Raw genomic sequence first — 18,874 nt, forward strand, 5'->3', positions numbered from 1 at the left:
ATAATTAAGTTAATTAGGAGGATAAATGAAAAATTGGAGGTAAAAATTTAAGTGGAAAGGTTCCTCTTTGATAAGTTGTGCAAGAACAGAGGAACCAGGCAGTGCGAAAGGGGTGTCCTTTTTCCGTTTATTTGCTTTACATTTAGATCCAGTGAAAAAGAAAATAAGAGAGTAAGAAATTCCAGGATATGATTGGTACAGTATTCAAGAAAAGTTGGCTTTATTTGAAGATGATATTATTTTGTACTTGATAAATCCAGGAAAGGGCATCCTAGTGTTGTGGAACATTTTGAGACAGTTTCATGTCTTTCCTGGATACGTTACTGAAGATAAAGAGTACAGTTGTGTAATATCTTACCATAATGGTAGATGTCCTCTTCACTGCTGCTGTATTCATTACACTATGAATCCCCTGCCAAGGGCAGCTCAACATCTGGCCAATATACCAATGCCTTTAGGTTGCTTTAATGTATGCCGTACATTACGTGTATGCTCCTTGCATAGCATAGGGCATAAAGGTGATGTCTGGACATACCATCCTCACAGCCCCAGTAGGAACACCAGTCCAAGGAATAAAGAGGTATTCAGTACATCCAGTAGAGAAATGGACAAGGGGGATGAGGGAGGGAGTGAATACTAACAACAGTGAAGAGAAGGACATCTACCGTTATGATAAGATTTTACACAACTATACTATGTCCCTCCATTTCAATGCTGCAGTATTCATTACACTAGGGAAAGTGCCAAAGCTCCAGTAGAGTCCTCCAGGAAGCCATGAATGATGGCCCTAGCAATGCCAGCTCTAGCTCTGGAAATTCCATCCAACATGTAGTGCTTGGTAAATGTATACACACAAGTCCAGGTAGCTGTCTCAAGAATAGAGTTAGTATCCAAACCTTTGAAAAAAGCATCAGAAGAAGCCACAGCTCTAGTAGAATGAGCCTTAACAAAATAAGAAATGCTCTTACCATGAAAGGAATAACAAAAGGAAATAGCTTTAGAAATCCAAGAAGAAATAGTCTGCTTGGACAAAGCTAAACCTAAGGACCTAGGATGAAAGGAAACAAAGAGCAGAACAGATTTTCTAATAGTCTTATTCTTATCCAAATAAAATGTGAGTTGACTATGTACATTCAACATGTGCAGGAGCTTCTCAATGCCATAATGTGGAGAAGTGAAGAAAGTGGGCAAATGAATAGACTGATTGAGGGACAACTCACTCACCACCCTGGGCATGATAGAAGGATTAGTATGCAAGGGCACCCTGTCCTTATGAAACACCAACAAAGGATGACAAGCCATAAGGGCTTGAAGCTCAGACACCTGTCTTGCAGAAGTAAGGGCTAACAAAGGTACAGTCTTCCAAGAGCAACGATGCAAGGAAGCAGAAGGTGCAGACTCAAAAGGAGCCGGAGTCAATTTTTCCAAAACAAAGTTAAAATCCCAGGGAGGAGGAACATGCTTCCTCGAAGGCCTAATATGAATGACACCTTTAAGGAATAGTTAGCTTCAAATCTAGAAGCTACAGGAGAAGTTAAAGGCAGACAAGCAGATATAGCTGATAAGTGGACCTTAACAGAAGAATAAGCCAATCCAGCTTACTGCAATTCACATAGATAAGAGAGAACCAAAGGAACATCCACAGAAAGTGAATCCAGGTTATGAGAAAGACACCAAACAGAAACCTCTTCCATTTGGATAAGTAGGATTTCCCAGTATTGGGTTTCCTGGCCTCCTGCAGGACCCTAAGCATGTCCTCAGAAAAAAGGTGTCTATGTGGAATCAAAATCCTATCGCTCACAGTATCAGCTGAAGAGTGGACAGGTGGGGATGGATGATAGATCCCTTGTCTTGGGTGAGTAGCTCCACCCTGTGAGGTAACTTGTGATAACTGCCCTTTGCTAAATGCAGAAGAAGAGGGAACCACTACTGTCTCAGCCAAAAGGGAGTCACCAACAAGATTTTGGAAGCATACTGATGAATTTTGAACAGGACTTTTGGAATGAGGGGAAGGGGTCAGAAAGTGTAAAGAAACATACCCTTCCAAGAAAAAGTCAGGGTGTCCAACTTCCAAACCAGAGGACCTGAGAGTCTGGCACAAAAATTAGGAATTTGTCTGTTCAGAGGGGAGGCAAAAAGATCTATTTGAGGAGTACCCCACTGGTGGCAATTTCAAGAAACACATCCCTGTGAAGCATTAATTTGTGGGACTAAGTAAAGGAACTGCTCAAAGTGTCTGCCACAATATTTTGTCCTGAGGGAATGTAAACTGCCTGAAGAGACACTTGATACTGGATAGCAAGTTTCCACACCAGGAGTGGCAACTGGCAAAGATAAGATAAGATCTTGTCCCTCGCTGCTTGTTTACATACCACATAACTGTGGTATTGTCTGCTAACACCTTGAGATGTCCCGGAGAGAAGAGAGAATGAAAAGCCTTAAGAGCCAGTAAAAGAGCTCGCATCTCTTTGACAATGACGTGCTCTTTCTGTTGAAGAGGCAACTAAACACCCTGCAATTTTAGGAAGCCAAATGATACTCCCCATCCCATGTTTGAAGAGTCTGTGAACAGTTCCTGACAGGGAAGAGGGGGATGAAAAGGGAGCCCTGGATTTAGAGACAATCCACCACTAAAGTTAGTATTTAAGACAAGGCAGAAGATGAACTAAGAATTTGAGGGGATGCACATGCCAAAGCCAAACTGACTTCAAAAACCAAATGAAACTTTCTCATGTGGAGTTTGGTCAGAAGGAGTATAGGAATGGTAGAGGCCATGAACCCCAGAGCTCTCAGAAATTCCTAGCTGCTACAGAGTGCAGAGAAATAACAGTTTGAAAAAAGGAAATAAGTATTAAGGTCTTGGGAGGAGGCAGGGATGCCAGCATAGGCACAGTCTAGAACCTGAACCCCAGAAAAACATGGTCCTGAGAAGGAGTCAGAAAAGACTTTTTGAAGTTTATTGCAAACCCCAGGCTTTGCAGAAGGGAAATGGCAAAATGAAAATTTTGCAACAAGATCTCTGGAGTGGATGCCTGAAACAGGAGGTTTTCCAAGTAAGGAAAGACTTGGATCCCCTGAAGCCTGCAAAAAATGATCACAGGAGTGAGGCATTTGGTGAATACCCTTGGGGCAGTAGAAAAGCCAAATGGCAAAGCAGAGAACTGAAAATGCTAGGAAGCAATAGATAAATGCAAAAACATCTTGAAAAGGGAATGAATAGGGGTATGGAGGTAAGCATCCTTGAGATCCAGAGGCACCAGATAAGCCTGAGAAAGCAAAAGAGGAAACAAAGTCTGAAGTGACATTTCGAAAAGAAGGCACCTTCAGAAAAGTGTTTAGATGAGAGAGGTCTCCAAGTAGCCTCTTTCCTGGACACTAGACAAATCCTTAAGTAAACCCCCTCCTCCTTTGGGACATAGGTACCTTTGAGTCAAAAGATTTCAAAGCACCCAATGAAAGTAGGACCTGAGGGGGTTAAGCAATACCCATATAAGGGGGAAAAGATTTCCAGACCATGAAATACCCCTGGCGGATAATGGAAAGAACCCAGGAATCCTAAGTAATCTTTAGCCAAACAGGAAAAGAGAGATGGGTGAAGAGAAACAGGAAAGTGTCTGGGAATAATAGGACAGTCAAGCAGCACATGCTTTATTAGGAAAATGGGACTTCTGTGGCACAGAAGTCTGAGTAGCTTTTGCAAGAGGAGCCCACTTGCAACCCTTTTTACCCTCAGAATGAGGATGAGATTGCCTGTGAACAAAGGCTTACTAATTGGAGTAGTTTCTCTGAAAGTTAGGCACAGGAGAAACAAACACATGTTTAAGTTCCTGTAAAGCCTTGCCTTTATCCTGAAGAGACTTAAACAAAGCAGCAGCTTCACCAGACAAATGTTTATTATCTAGAGGGGCATCCATCAACTTAACCTTAATATCATTAGGCAAAGTTTGAGCCAAAGCCAAGAATACCTCCTCATCACTGACACAAGAGCAGCAGCCCTAGAAGACTAGAAGAAACATCTACTGAATCTTAACTACACTTGACGGAATGACGAGACTGCTGGGAGAAAGTCTGTAAAAGGGAAAGGGCAGAAGTTTTATCTTCAGAGTCTGGAAGATCACAGATCATTTCACAGGCCTCGGAAAGCACAGCCAGCAAGTACCTGGTCATATGGGTCTAACAATTATATATATATTTGTGTGTGTGTGTGTGTATATATCTAAGACAAAAAGCTAGAATTAAAATTAGAACATACTTATCTACTAAGCACAACAACAGATCCGTCCTATGCTTGTAAAATATTTCAGTTAACATGAGGGATTATGGTTAAGGGGAAGAGACTTAACACTGTATCCAAAAGGTTAAAAGTGGCCAAAGATGGATCCAACTCTGATCCGAAGATCCATACAGTGAGGAATGGAAGGAAAAGACCACATCGGAGGAATATGTGATATTATCATTAACTAGATTGCAACAGGATTTGGAGTGGGTATTTGAGCAGTAAAGGATATTTCGTACTTGACCTGGGTATAAAATCAGTGTTGCCAAGAGTAACACAGTAGCAACTGTGATCTATTTTAGTTCCTAAGAAGGATGAGTCTCACATTATGAGACTCTAATAACATCTAGTATCTAGTGCTCCCTTTGGTAGTATATGTAGCAGATCCATTTTGAGTAGCACCATCAAAGGGTTATATGGCAAAGTTAAAGAATGGTGATAAAACTTACAAAGGACTCTACAAATAGCTTGGGAGAAGTTAATGTTGCCTAAAAACAGGACTGGTAATTCCTGATGACTATAATTATGTAAGGACTTGTGTGCTGAAGTTTTATCTTGTGACACACTTATCCAACTGTAACAAAAAAGCATCAAGATCTTCTGATTAAAAAATGGAGCAAACGTTGTATATTTTTCAATACTGTATGAACAGGTGTTGATTGACAGGGTTGGTTTCACCAAAAAACATATATTGTATAGCTTGAGAGAGATAATCTAAGTGACCCAATTTAAGGAAGTATACACAAGGAACTTATTCCTATTGGCTATGATAGTCAGAAGAGAAAAATATCCAGAACTAAGAGGTTTGGCATAGCTGCCACACAGAAGACCAGTACTAGGCTCAGTTAAATGTAATAGAGGCTATTTTGGCAAGGGAACATATACAATTTAACTAACAATTATCACCTTTGATGCAGTTTTATTATAAGGCATTGATTAAAGAGCTTAAAGCTCTTACATTGGGCAACAGAACAGATGTGGAGCAGCCCTGATTAAATGGTTAGCAAAGGCTCGGTCGACTAATAGTGAAACAGCCTGATTAATAAGTGACACATGCAGAATGCTAGAAGAGTAAGTTCTGTTGTGCGAAACCTAAGGAGGGTGGCATCCTTTGCAGTGATGTCAAGCCTCTGAACAACTTAAGCTCTTTGCCTCCACCCCCAAATAGGTAGATATTCCCATCCTCCCCATGTCATCTCAAACAGACCAACAAGTTGCTAATAAAACTTTGGTCACCTGGGCAATAGCCAGATCTTTATTCCTGTATATCAACAGATCTGGTCATCTTGGTAAAACTTCCCTGTGAAATGTTACAATATATATATACAGCCAGGCAGTTAAACACGTGAAAAGATATACTCTTCCCTATAAAAGAAGGCAACTATTAATGTCAGTGATGGCCTGGAACCGTGTTCAGGACCATTTCCTCTGCCCTACGCCTAGTAAGTGCCAAGACAGATTTCAAGTCCCCTGTAACCCTGAACAGGATTAAGCAAGTAATTAGAATGAATGAATGAGTGAATTACTCATATTCAAGATTATCATCTACTAATGTGCATTTAAATGAAAATATTGTTGACTGCTTTGCACCGTTTTCTTACCTTTGCTTGATGTATAGAGTAATGCTGCCTGGAAGGATACAACTGGCAGATCTGTGAGGTTATCTTCTATGGACATCTGTACTGCAAACCCTGCATCAGGGTTTACATTAGGAAGAGAGAGCAAATCCGTTGATCGTACAAAAAAATTCCCATGGAAAGTATGAATAGAAAGCCCTTGAAAATAATTTAAATAAAAATGAATCAGGAAAGCACCATTTACAAACATATTTCTAAAACAAAGTAAAATGATTTTATACATCACAAAAATTAATACACCAATAATGACACCAGTATTAATTCAGCTAGTGATCACAAACTTAATTATGATAGCGCAATGTTCTTCTTTTACTTACAGCCTTTTCCATACCATCTCCTTAAGTCTGAAAATGCCCCAATCAGAGGAGTCATTTATACCTCTAGGTTAGAGTTTTAGGAAGGACACTGCAAATGAGGCTACTGGCCTGGGCACAAGGTTGCAGGGGAAATGAAGAGTGGAATACAAAAAATATTAAATTTTATTACAAGTCTGCAATACTTCAAAATTTCCTACTTCCCATGCCCATTGAACATTTGTAGGGACTCCTCTAGCCCCCAAGAAAAAGGTCTGACTCATCCAGGCCAGAACGGAGTACTGACCCACTCACACTACAAAGGGTAGAGTTTTTTTTTTTTTTTTTTTACCTGAGATGTATTTTACCCTCCCAGTATGTTAACCATACCCGAATTTCCAAACAGCAAATTAACGAAGGACAGCCGCAGGTGTGCACACACGCACACAAACATGCATACATATGGGAGAGGGTTCCCTTAGTGGTAGGTGCTCCTCCCACATTAAACAGCTGCTATAACAAAAAAAAAAAAAAAAAAAAGGGAAGAGAAACAGATAACCAAGCACTAAAAGAGGCCAACATCCACAAAAAAGTAAAGTGCAACTGCTAATGACTTGTGGTCATGATTTGCCTGCCACAAACTGCACAACCATTTATTTCACGAACTACTGTTTTGCTTCAGTGTTTCAGACATGAACACTGCAAAAAAGTAAAAACAGTGAAAATTTTCAGAACTTAGCAGTAGAGCATTCTGACTTCTCTAAGCCCTCTTCCACCACATTCAAATCTAATACAGCAGAAACTGCTATCAATGTCTCTCAAAGAGTACTTACAAAGCAAACCAGAGAAAGAGTAAAAGTGTCTGATCACTTGTGTAAATGTTGGTAGAAGATGGAAAGCCCAACACTCTTGTTAATTTAAAAAGTGCTACGGAGAAACTAGTCTGTCATGTAAATGCAGGCAGCCACAAGCTTTGTGTGATAAAAAAACAAATTTTTTGACAACGAGAAGAAATCAATAAAAGTTAAATGAAAAACTGGTTGTTTCAAGATATGGTACTTGGATGGCTATATATGTCAAAGCAAGCAGTGCCTCTTTCCCTTTCTCAAGAGGTTTTCATGCTTAAAGCATCAAGGAAAAGTGAACAAGTTTGCAGTTTATACTATCTTTCCTACTGGGATGGAAACCAGATACAGAATACTAGAAAAACAGATGGTATGTTTGGTCTGCATGCCCAAAATCAGTTTAATGGTAACTTACTTGAAGATTATCATCCCTTGAACTGTTATCCTTTTTCCATTTTAGACTCAGTTAGTTTAAATAAAGTTTGATGAGTTTTTTTACCCTTTACTTTTACAGATTATTTTTTAGATGTATTCACCATACAAACACTAACATATATCTATATCTACAAATGCAAACACATATAGATACATACACATACATACATGTAAGATGTTGCAAGGGTGGTCCAGCCCGCTATCCTCTTTAGTAATGGGTATTAACCCTAATGCTACTATTCTCCCAACCCTAACCCTACATTTTATCATTATTAAAACATTCACGTAACACTGCCATTACATGGACAAATTTGAAGCTAGTGCAGGGGGGTTTAGTTTTATACATATATACATATATATACATATATATATATATATACATATATATATATATATATATATATATATACATACATATATATATATATATATATATATATATATATATATATATATATATACACATACATACACATATATATATATATATATATATATATATATATACACACATATATATATATACACACATACAAAGCTGATAAGTTTGGATCACAAACAAATGTTAGATATTGGTAAACCAAGTCATGCTTGTCCATAGTGCTGTTTTAGAGTTTAATTGAACACTCTACTGAAGAGCACTATACAAATAAATGATATAATCTGCATCTGGAGCATTTCTCCCCGGGCCTCCGCTGAAAACAGGCTCTGTGGAACCTAGTCGGACATTCCCGGTCAACAAATGTTAAATAAATAAAAATAAATAAATAAATAAAATAATACCTATTTACATTATTTGCTTTATCGCAAATAGCCCAGAAAGCTGGTAACTCTCTGACAGAAACAGCGCGTCAGACTTGTTTTGTATAATCAAATATTGCATTGCATATAGATACATGTGCTAGCCTTTACATTTCTAACAACTACATTTTAACGAGCCTATTGCTTATGAGTTCCTAACACTGCTCATATGTAGCTGGGGTATACATGCTCATTTACTTCCACTACGCGTTGTGCACGTGGAACGCATCTAGGGACATAAGAATCACATATGCCTAGTACTACTAATTACACACTTTCTACAGATGAAACTGTTTCCACCACTGTGTATTCTTTATCTCTGCGTTTTGCATAACTGTTGAGTCACAAATGTACCTGTTTTTGTAATGTACTTACTAAGTGATTTGAACAGTGTTGATTTTTACTGATGTACTGTTGCATATGTAACTAATTTGTGCCTGAAAAACCTTCTCTGCTTTCTTATCCCTGTTTTAATGTTTGGCTCACTACCTTCTCTCTCTTCCTACTTTCTTTAGGTCTATTGAACTAGTACATCCCTGTACTGAATAACCTGCATAATCCCTCCTGGAAGCACTGGAAACTTGAATGAACTTGGATTCCACCTACCAGTCTCAGTGAAAACAACCCTTCTAAAACTGATAATGTACGTGTATATCCAGCTACCTGTACTTTATAAAAATTTTTTTTATTAATATAAAATATTTTAACAAAATTATAAATATTTTAAAATAATTTATATTTATTAACTAAAAGGCTAAAGTTTAATCAAAAAATGTTAAGGGGTTTAATATCTTTTAAAATTTAATTGAACCCCAAAAAGGAAGAGAAATTTTTAAAAACAAATAAATTTATTTTTAAATCTGTTTTTCCTTGGAAAATTTTAAAAAAGGTTTAAACCAAGTAATTTTCAAAAAATAAAATAAATTTTTAAAAAAAAAAAATTTTAAATACCTAATTTTTTTTTTTAAAAATGTTTAGGTGAATTTTAACAAAATTTGGTTTATTTTTTGTAAATTTTTCCCATTCCATATAAATAATGGCTTTTTTTTATTTCCAAAAAAAAACCAACAAAAAACCATTTTAGAGGTTTTATAATTCCCCCAAAAAACCTATAATTAAACCCCTTGGGATACAATGCCTTTTTTACTTAAAATTAACATTGGGACAAAAATAAAACCTAGTTCCCTCCCCAATTAAAAACATTTTCACAAAAAAACTTTTCCAACTTGTATTTTTTGAAAAAACTGTTTGGCCCCAAAATTACCTTTTTTAATGTTTAATATTTAAATTTAATTTTTACTGTTTCCCCGGCCCAAGTAACAAATTTGGCCGAAAACCCCCTTTTTTAACCCAAAATTTTGGCCAAAACCTTCTCTTTTTTTTAAAAAGGGTTCCATTGAATTAATACCCCAAAATTTGAATTAAAATGAAAAAAACCCTCCTGGAAGATAAAAAAAACTTTATTTAAACTCCCAAAAAACCAAAAAAAAAAAAAATTTGGGAAAAGTATTAAAAATCCCCCCACCGTCTTAAAAAGGGTTTTTAAATTTAAAAAACCAAAAAAAGCAATGTTTTTTTTTCCCCTTTTCTCTTTAGAACCCTTTCCCCCAAACCCTATTTCTTTTCTCCCCCTTTATTACTTCTTTACTCACCCACCCTTTAAAACCCCCTTTGAGAAACTTCCTGGGTTTTGAATTAGGGGCAAACCCTTTCCTTCCCATTTTTGTCATAAAAACCTTCCCTTTTAAATTTACTCCCCAAACCCCCGGGGGCTTTAAGTTTTATTTATATTATTTATATAAATTTATATTTTAATAATATTTAAAACCTTTTTTTTTTTTAAAATTTTACATACTTAAAACATACTTAAAACTTTAACATATTTTACATTTTATATTTTAACATTTTAAATTACATTTTGCTACTTTTTTGGAAATTTGGTTTAAAAATAATATAGAAACCCCTATTTTCCATAAATAAATAATATAAAAAAATTTAAAAAACAAAATTTTAATTAAACCCTCCTTTTCTTTTACAATATCTAAATCCCTAAAACTACTTTCTTAATTTTTTAACTATTAAAAAATTTATATAATATATTAAAATTTCTCTTATTTAAAATTAAAATGTTTTTAAAATTTACTTAACAAAATTTTATGAATTTAATTTTCTTTTTCATTTAAACAAAAATTAAAATATAATATTTTTTTTTTAAATTAAAACAAAACCCAATATTTTTAAAATCCCATAATACTATTAATTAATAAATAAACCCCAGGAAAATATTGAATCTTTTACTTATTTAATAATCAAAATAATTTTTAAATTTAAATTTTTTTAAAATTTTAAGATTCTTTAAATTAAAGGCCCAAAATAATAAAAAAAAAAACACAAAAAATAAATAAAATTATTTATACCCAAAATTTTTTATTATCCAATATAAAATATTTTAAAAAATTATTTAATTCCTTAAAAAATAAATTTGATATGTTATAACAAACATAAAATAATCAAAAAATGAAATAATTTATAATATATTAAATACTATAAAAAAAATAATTTTACAAACAAAATTTCCAAATTTTAAATTTTATTTAAATTGATTTTTTAAAACCCTTGAAATAATCTAAATAATTAAAAACTAAATAATATTATAAACCCAATAAATATATATTTTAATATCTTAAAAAATATAAATTTCAAATATTAATTTACCAAATTTAAGAAAATAGTCTTATATTTTAACATAATTTTTGGTATTTATACAAAACCCATATATAAAATATATGGTTTTTAAAACAAATTTAATTAAAAATTTTTCCAAAACAAAATAATAAAACCCAAAATAAGGAAACATCTTAATTTATAATACTTTAAAAAACCTATCAATTAAAAATTTAAAATAATTAATCCCATATAACTTATACTTTAGCAAAATAAACCTAGTTATACCATAAAAATATACAATAAAAAAATTAATTATGTTTTCTTTAACTAAAAATTAATTTCCATAAAATCCCTTATTAATATGCAAAATATTTTAATTCAAAACATCCTTTTAATATAATAATTTTAATATTAAACAAATAAACAACTATTAAAATATAATAAATCATTCTAAAATAAATTATAATTTTTAACTAAAAACCTAATTCCCAATAATTAATATAAATTTTATACAAAAAACTTTAATAAAAAATTATTCCCAATTTTAAAACAAATAAATAAAAAACCAAAAAAGAAAAAGGGAAAATTTCTAGTATTAAATTTTCATAGGAAATTTGGGTTCAACTAAACCCTAGGACTTTAATTTTTCCAAAAATTTTTCTAAATATTAATGACTAATTTTCTTTTTAAAAATTTTATATCCAAATTCAAATATATCCAACATTTAAAATATACAATTTATTTTTTTATACTTTTCTTTTTCCTTTAAAAAACCTGTTATAATTTATTATAAAAACTTAAAAATTAAAAATTTAAATTTTTAATTTCACCCTCCCCAATAAATAAAATTATAATATTTTTATTTAAAACAATTAATATATATGTTTAAATATATAAAAATTTATTTAAAAATATAAAAAAATATAAAATAAAAAATTTATATATTATATATATAATATTTTATTTTTCAAATAATTTTTAAAAATTTAAAATAATATATAATAATAATATATTTATAATAAATTTATAATATATAAAAATTTTATATACATAATAGAAAATATATATATAATAATATATATATTATAAAATAATAATTTATAAACAATAACAAATTTTTAAAAAAAAATTTTACTAATAAAAAACCCAAAAATTTAATAAAAATAATAAAAAATTATACTATTAAACTTTGGAAATTTTAATTTTAAAATATTTTCCAATACCCACCAATTTTATTAAAAATATCCCTATTTTTAAATTTAACAAAATAAAACATAAATAATAAAAAATATTACATAAAATAAAATTTTAAAATTTTAAAAATATAATAAAAAAAAAAATTTTTAAACCATTTTTAAATACCCAAAAAAATAATAAAAAATTTTTATAATAAATAAAAAATAAAAAAATAAAAAAAATAAAAAAATTTTAAAAAATAAATTAAAAAAAAAAATTTTTAAAAATATATAATACTTTCCCAAATTTTTTTTTTTAAAAAAAAATAATTTTTTAAAAAATAAAAATATAAATATAATACTAAATAAAATTTTTAAATTTTAATTTATAATAATTTAAAAATAAAAATAATAAATAATATATAACCAAAATTAACTAAAAATTTTTTTTAAAAATAAAAAATATAAAACCAAATATTTTATATTTTTAAAAAAATATACAAAATATATAAATACAAAAAAACCAATATAAAATATAATATTATAATTCAAAAAAAAACTATTAAAATTTTATTATTTTATAATATATATTTAAACACAAAAACTATCAAATATATTATATTAATATAAATAATAAAAATATAAAAATTAATAAAAAATATTTATATTATATAAAAAAAAATATTTATAATAATATATATTCAAACAAAAAACCAAAAAACAACACTTTTTTTTTATTTTACATTTGGGGGGAAGTACTTCCCCTTTTTCAAGAGGAAAAAACCCATTTTTAGACATATGAGATTTACATAATAAAAAATACAATATGGCATATCAGATAAAAAAAAACAGGAAATTATAGAAAAGGGAAAGTTTCGGGAAAAATTCCTATTGGTATAATACCCAAAGGAAGGCTCCATATTTTCGACAAGCAAAATTTCCAATACAAGAGTAAATCTAGCTTTCAGAGGAAAAAAAAACAGCGTTTTTTAAAAAAGACACAGTCTAAAGGAAATGCTTTGTAAATATAATAACTAAATGAAAAAGACATTTGCCTAGTAGTATTCATTTCTCACGGGGGAAAAAGGAGAAAAATGTGGCAATCATCTGCTAGTTAAAGGAAAGGAAATACTGAAACCTGTTGACAGAAAAGTAGAGCTAAGTTTAGTGGTACAAAAAAAGTTATTTGGGGTATGGACAAGGACATAGTCAGTGAGTTTTTGGGGTTTTTTAAGAGCTTTTTTGAACAGACTGCGGGAAAGGGAATTAGTTAGGGAAGGGGTGAGTTCCAAATTTGGACAGGGAGTAGGAGAAATTTTTGCAGAGTTGGGGGGTTTTGAGTAGTTTTTTGCAGGAGAAATCTGGGGGACTAATTAAAATTATTAAGTGAGGGAATTTTAAGAGGGTGGTTTACAAGTTTATGAGAAAAGGTAAGTTGGGTTAGGTGAAAATTGAGGGAGCTGCCAGTGTATTTAAAAGGAATACAGTGGTGCCCTTTGGGTCCCCTGATGCAAATTTTCAATTTTATTGTAAATTTTTTTTAGGTCTGATTGAAATTTGTGAGCATGGGTGATGCATAGAGTTTGTGATTAGAAAAAGGGGAAAATTCTGGTTTTTGGGTTTATTGTTGGTTTCTTTTGGCCCCCATTTTCTGGATTTTTTATTGTGAGTGAAAAAAAATGAATTTTGAGTTTATTTTATATATATATAATAATATATATATATATATAAATTAAAATAAATAATTTTATTGCTTTAAATTTTAAAAAGAACATGATGTAAAAACAAAACAGAATGCTAAAGGTTATGTCTGTTTAAGGCAAATTATTTTTTGCTAGCTGTTTTTAGAATTGTAACAAATAAAGTGATGGCTGTATGTTAGTTAATCTTCTCAAACACCTATCAACCAATACTTGGTTCTCGTTTAGACTTCAAGTCATCTGTGTTGTGAACTAAAAGCCAGGGAATACATAAAAATGAGAAGTTATGTACCTACCATAACGTTCCATGTTAGTTGTCTTCTCTCGCCTTCTTTCTTGCTGGATGGGTTCGGAGCCAATCCTCGGTCGACTGCCACTTTCTAAAGCTCGAGAGCTTATTTTACCGCTCGAGGCAACCCCCCCATCCCATGATGCTAGGCATAACTCCCCCGATCTCGTTTGGAAGCTGAAAACCTAGCATAGGCCAATAAAAAAAAATCCTCCAACTGGAAGGAGGAGGAAGAGGATAAAACCCCCCAAAAATTTATCACACTATATATATCCTAGGACACCAGATTTAAAAAGGAATAAAAAGGGCCCTTCAAGGAAGGGGAAAATCTTCTCGGTCTGGGCCAGGCTAGGGGATTGGGGGGAAAAGAAAGAAGGCGGGGAAGACAACTAACATGGAAAGCTTTTGGTAGGTACATAACTTCTCAATGTTAAGTTGTCAATCTCGCCTTCATTCTTGCTGGATGGGACCCGCCCCCAGCACCTTCATCCTGGGTGGCTCATTGGAACAGACTCTTGAGAATGGTGGAACCAAATGTTGCTCTGTCCCTGGAGGCCATGTCCAATTTGTAATGGAAACAAAGGTATGAGGGAGGCCCATGTGGCTGCCGCACAGATAGTGTCTATTGGTAGTCTAGCTTGAAAAGCTGTAGATGTAGCTAGTGCTCTGGTTGAATGGGCTTTTGGCTTAGAAGTTAATTCCCGCCTCTGAGTTGATAAATAGATGTAATCACAGAAGACAGCCACCTAGATAAGGGGTTTCCTTGGAAACAGGAAGGCCTTTCTTATTTTTCTGCATAAAAAAACAGTTGATCAGATTTTCCCTTTTTTGTTTGGTTCTTCCAAATAGTATAGCTGGCGGTGAACATCTAGATAATGTAGCTTTTGTTCCCCCTATTAGTATAGTTTGGGAAAAAAATGGAAGATCAATTGATTGATTTAAATTTGTCTGGGGCCACCTTTGGGGAAGAAGGATGGATTAGTCCTTAGAGAAACTCTGTCTTTGTGGAAGATTAAGTAGGAGGGGGAAAGCAGAGGGCATGAAGCTCAGATACTCTCCTAGCAGAAGTAATGGCGACTAGGAAGAGTGTCTTCCAGGAAAGAAATTTCAATGAACAGGAGACCGCGGTTCAAAGGGGAAGAATCAAGGATGTTAAGACTAAATTAAGATCCCACTGAGGTGGAGGGTCTTTGATCGGAGGCTTAAGTAAATATACACCTTTAAGGAAAGCTTTGCAAAGCTTATTGGACATGATGTTGTGGTCCATAAGCCTGTATGAAAATTTTAAATGGCTGCCAACTGAACCCTTTTCTGTAGAGGCAAAAAGACCCCGAATGAAAAAATTTTAGCTAGGAAGTCCAAGACCCCAATGAATTGGGGCAGTAAGGGATCTATATTCCTTGCCTTTGCCCAGAAGGAGAAACGTTTTCCCTTTACTAGTGTAAATCCTTCTGGTGGAAGATTTAAGGAAGCTACTATGATATCCCGGAGGGATTAGAAATCATAGGAAGCCTGGCTAAGGAGGAAGTGGAGCAACCAAGCAGTGAGGTTGAGAGAATGTAGGGATTGGTCCATCTGCCCCCACTGATGGGTCAACAGATCTGGAAACTGGGTCCAGATGCCAAGGCTGTACCAAAAGATAAGATGTAGGAAGGGAAAACCCTATCTGTCGAGGCCAATAAGGGGCAATGAGAATCAACTTGGCTCTCAAGGCGGTTGCTTTCTGAATTACTTGTGGGGTTAGAGGAAAGGGTGGAAAGGCATAAAAAGTCCCCGAGGCCAATCTTGGACTAGAGCGCCCCTGAGGGGATGGCCTGGAAGGGGAAGAGGGAAGAAGTCGGGCATTTGCTGTTTTGGGGTGTAGCAAAAGATCGCAGCAAGGAAGGCCCCACTTCTGAAAAATCTCTTCCGCCACAGATTGTTTGAGAGACCACCTGTGGCATGAGATAGCTCTGCTCAACCTGTCCGCTATGATGTTGGACTTCCCGGGATATGGTTGCTATCAGAAACCGCTGAGAGGAGATTGCCCATTGCCAAAGTCTGAGTGCCTCGACACAGGGGGTAGGACTTGGTTCCCCTGCTTGTTGATATACCACACTACGGACATATTGTCCGCTTGGATTGCAATAGTTCCCAGGGGGAAAAGAGTCGGGGGGGCTTGCAACGTTAAAAGCACTGCTCTCATCTCTAGGACATTTATGTGCAGGTGGCATTCAAAAGGGTTTCCAAGTGCCATGGACCATCCTGCCCTGAAAAGCCCCCCACCCGATCAGGGAGGCTCCGATGTCACCGTGGCGACCGGGGAGGAGGAACAAAGGGTCTGCCTTGATGGACTTGAGGGGACAATATCCACCAGGACAGATGACTTTTTGGGAAGGTTTGGGGTTATCCATCTTGTGGTGCATGGGGGGTTGCTGAAAAGACCATTGGGCAAAACATCCACTGTAGAAGACGCATGTAAAAGCGGGCAAGGGGAAAAAGTTTAAAGGGCCATAAGAAAAACTTTCAGGACATACCTGGCCTGAATTTTGTCGCTCTGAAGAAGAACATGGTTTTGAATATCTAAGACCCTTTGGTCTGTTAACTTTGCTGAAAGTTGTGGGGTCCAAGTTGGGCCTATAAAGGTAATAGACTGACAAGGCGACAAGGCAGACTTTTCAAAATTTATAAAATTCCTAGCCCTCTGCAAATGTGAATGGTGTAAGCTCTGGCTTGGGGAAGTTGATGCCTCCTGCTGCCAGTGAGGAGGCAGTCGTCTAGATATGGAAACACCTGGAATCCTTGCCCTCTCAGGTGAGCCTTTAAATGCCGCCATACATTTGGTGAACACTCTGGGGGCTGTAGTGAGACCAAAGGGCAGGGCTCTGAATTTGGGAGTGACTGGCCCCAGCCCCAAAACGGAGAAACCTTCTGGGGCCCGTGAATTTTTTATTTATATACGATCCTGAAGGTCCATGGAGCACATCCAATTGTCCTTGCCCAGAAAGGGCAGAATGGACTGTAGCTGACCATCCCGGGAAACTTGTTCTCTTTACAAACTTGTTTAGTTTGCTGAGATCTAATATTGGTCTCCAGTCCCCTGTCTTTTTTGGTACCAAAAAAAACCTTGAGTAGATTCTGGATCCTAGTTGGTCTGCTGGGACTGGCTGGATGGCTCTTTTGCTAGCAGTTTTGATATTTCTGGTACTGCTAGTTCCCTTAGACCGGTGGAACTCTGGAAGGGTTCCCTTTGCTGAATTGGGGTTTGGGTAAAGGGAATTTTGTAACCCTCGGGTATGATGACTGTACCCATTTGTCTTGAGTAAGGGAAAGCCAGGCTATTGGGTACAGCGACAATCTTCCCCGACTGCCTCCGGTGGACAATCGGGCAACATCTCAGGGATGCTGGAAGGGTTTGTCAAAAGAGGCTCCTGCTACCCTGGTTTGGGCCCCCCTGCCCCTAGGGGGTTGTTGTTACCCCTCTGCCTCTGGGGGGAAACTGACCTCTTTTCCCGGCGTGACTCCTTGAGATTTGCAGAACCACATTTTCCCCCCCTTCTGACCCTTAGGGGATGGTCTTGAAGGGGTGGAGAAACGGACTCCTACGGCAGAAAGAGTCTTGCCATCTTGTTCGCATCTGGTCAAGGTGTCTTTCACTTGAGGTCCAACAAAGCCCCCTCAAAAAGGGGAAATTTTTGAAGGACGCCCTTTAAAGGGTCCCAAAAATTAAAAGCCGCATCCAGGGTGGCGCCTTAAGGCCACTCCTGTGGGCCCCACCCCATCGGCTGCATATGAAATTAGGGATGGGGGGAGTTAACAATCGAGTTAGGGTTCCAAGCTGTGAGTTTATTTTATCCTGGGACCCAGCAGCTGATGGATCCTGTAAGACTTCTCCCAACTCTTTGAGAATATTTTCTGAAAGGTGAAGTGAAAAATAATTCAGCGACCCCATGGCAAAGGTCGCTGAAGGTAACATCCGCTTCCCGTACCTATCCATGGTCCTAGAATCCTTATTAGGAGGATGGATAGGTACTGAAGGATCAGCTAGTTCCTTCTTGGTGGGTGCAGCCACCACCATGGCATCCAAACCGGGGCACCTTTGTTAAATTGCTTGTCAACTGGTGCTGTGATGAATTTAGAAGGCCTCCGGGGGGGGTTCCACCGAATTGGGGCCCCGCCTTCCGAGCCACTACTTCCCCTAAGGGGTCGAAGGCAAAACACCCAGGAGGTGGAGGGTCGAGAACCAAAGCCTCCCGGTACTCCCCCCGAAGGATTAAGGGGAAAACCAGTTCCCCTCTGCTTTAGGATTTCTAGGATGTCTGAGAAAGAGACATCCTCAGAGGGGACTTTGGGGATCCCTCCGACTCATCCAAGTCGGTGTCAGATGTAATGGACTCAGGGAGTCCACATGCTTCCCTTACATGTCCTTTGCGGAGGCTCCCGACAGGTCAGGAGAAGCCTGGAAGAGGAAGATATTCCCAGGGGGAAACCTGAGGCGTTGGATCTCTGGGTCCGGGAGCAAGAGAGTGGGAAAAGACATCAACAGGCACTGTAGTGGAGGAGCTGATGGAGCTGACCCCGACTATGCCCTGGGGCTAGTACCTCATCACCTCAAGGCTCCTCTATCAGAAAAGGGCCCGAGGGCCCCGCCCCAAAAAGGTAGGAACCCCAGGCCGCACCGACAGGGGAAAGGGTCCCAGGCCGATGTCGGGGCCGAGCTCACCAGCCCGGGTCCGGGGGGAGAACGGGTTGGACAAGGTCCATGCCCCCCTCGAGC

The 18,874-nt window shown here is 36.0% G+C and overlaps 1 protein-coding gene across 1 annotated transcript in view; it reads right to left on the reverse strand.

The window, feature by feature from the left end:
- Positions 1-18,874, reverse strand: part of SEC24A (SEC24 homolog A, COPII coat complex component) — a 2,581,543-nt gene that overhangs the window by 714,758 nt on the left and 1,847,911 nt on the right. The window contains exon 16 of the mRNA XM_044069234.1: positions 5,878-6,051. Within this exon, the coding sequence (XP_043925169.1) occupies positions 5,878-6,051 (174 nt within the window). The remainder of the gene's footprint in view (positions 1-5,877; positions 6,052-18,874) is intronic.

The sequence above is a fragment of the Protopterus annectens genome, chromosome 4.part0, assembly GCF_019279795.1.
Source record: "Protopterus annectens isolate FY-2018-M chromosome 4.part0, PAN1.0, whole genome shotgun sequence".
NCBI classification, from domain to species: domain Eukaryota; kingdom Metazoa; phylum Chordata; order Ceratodontiformes; family Protopteridae; genus Protopterus; species Protopterus annectens.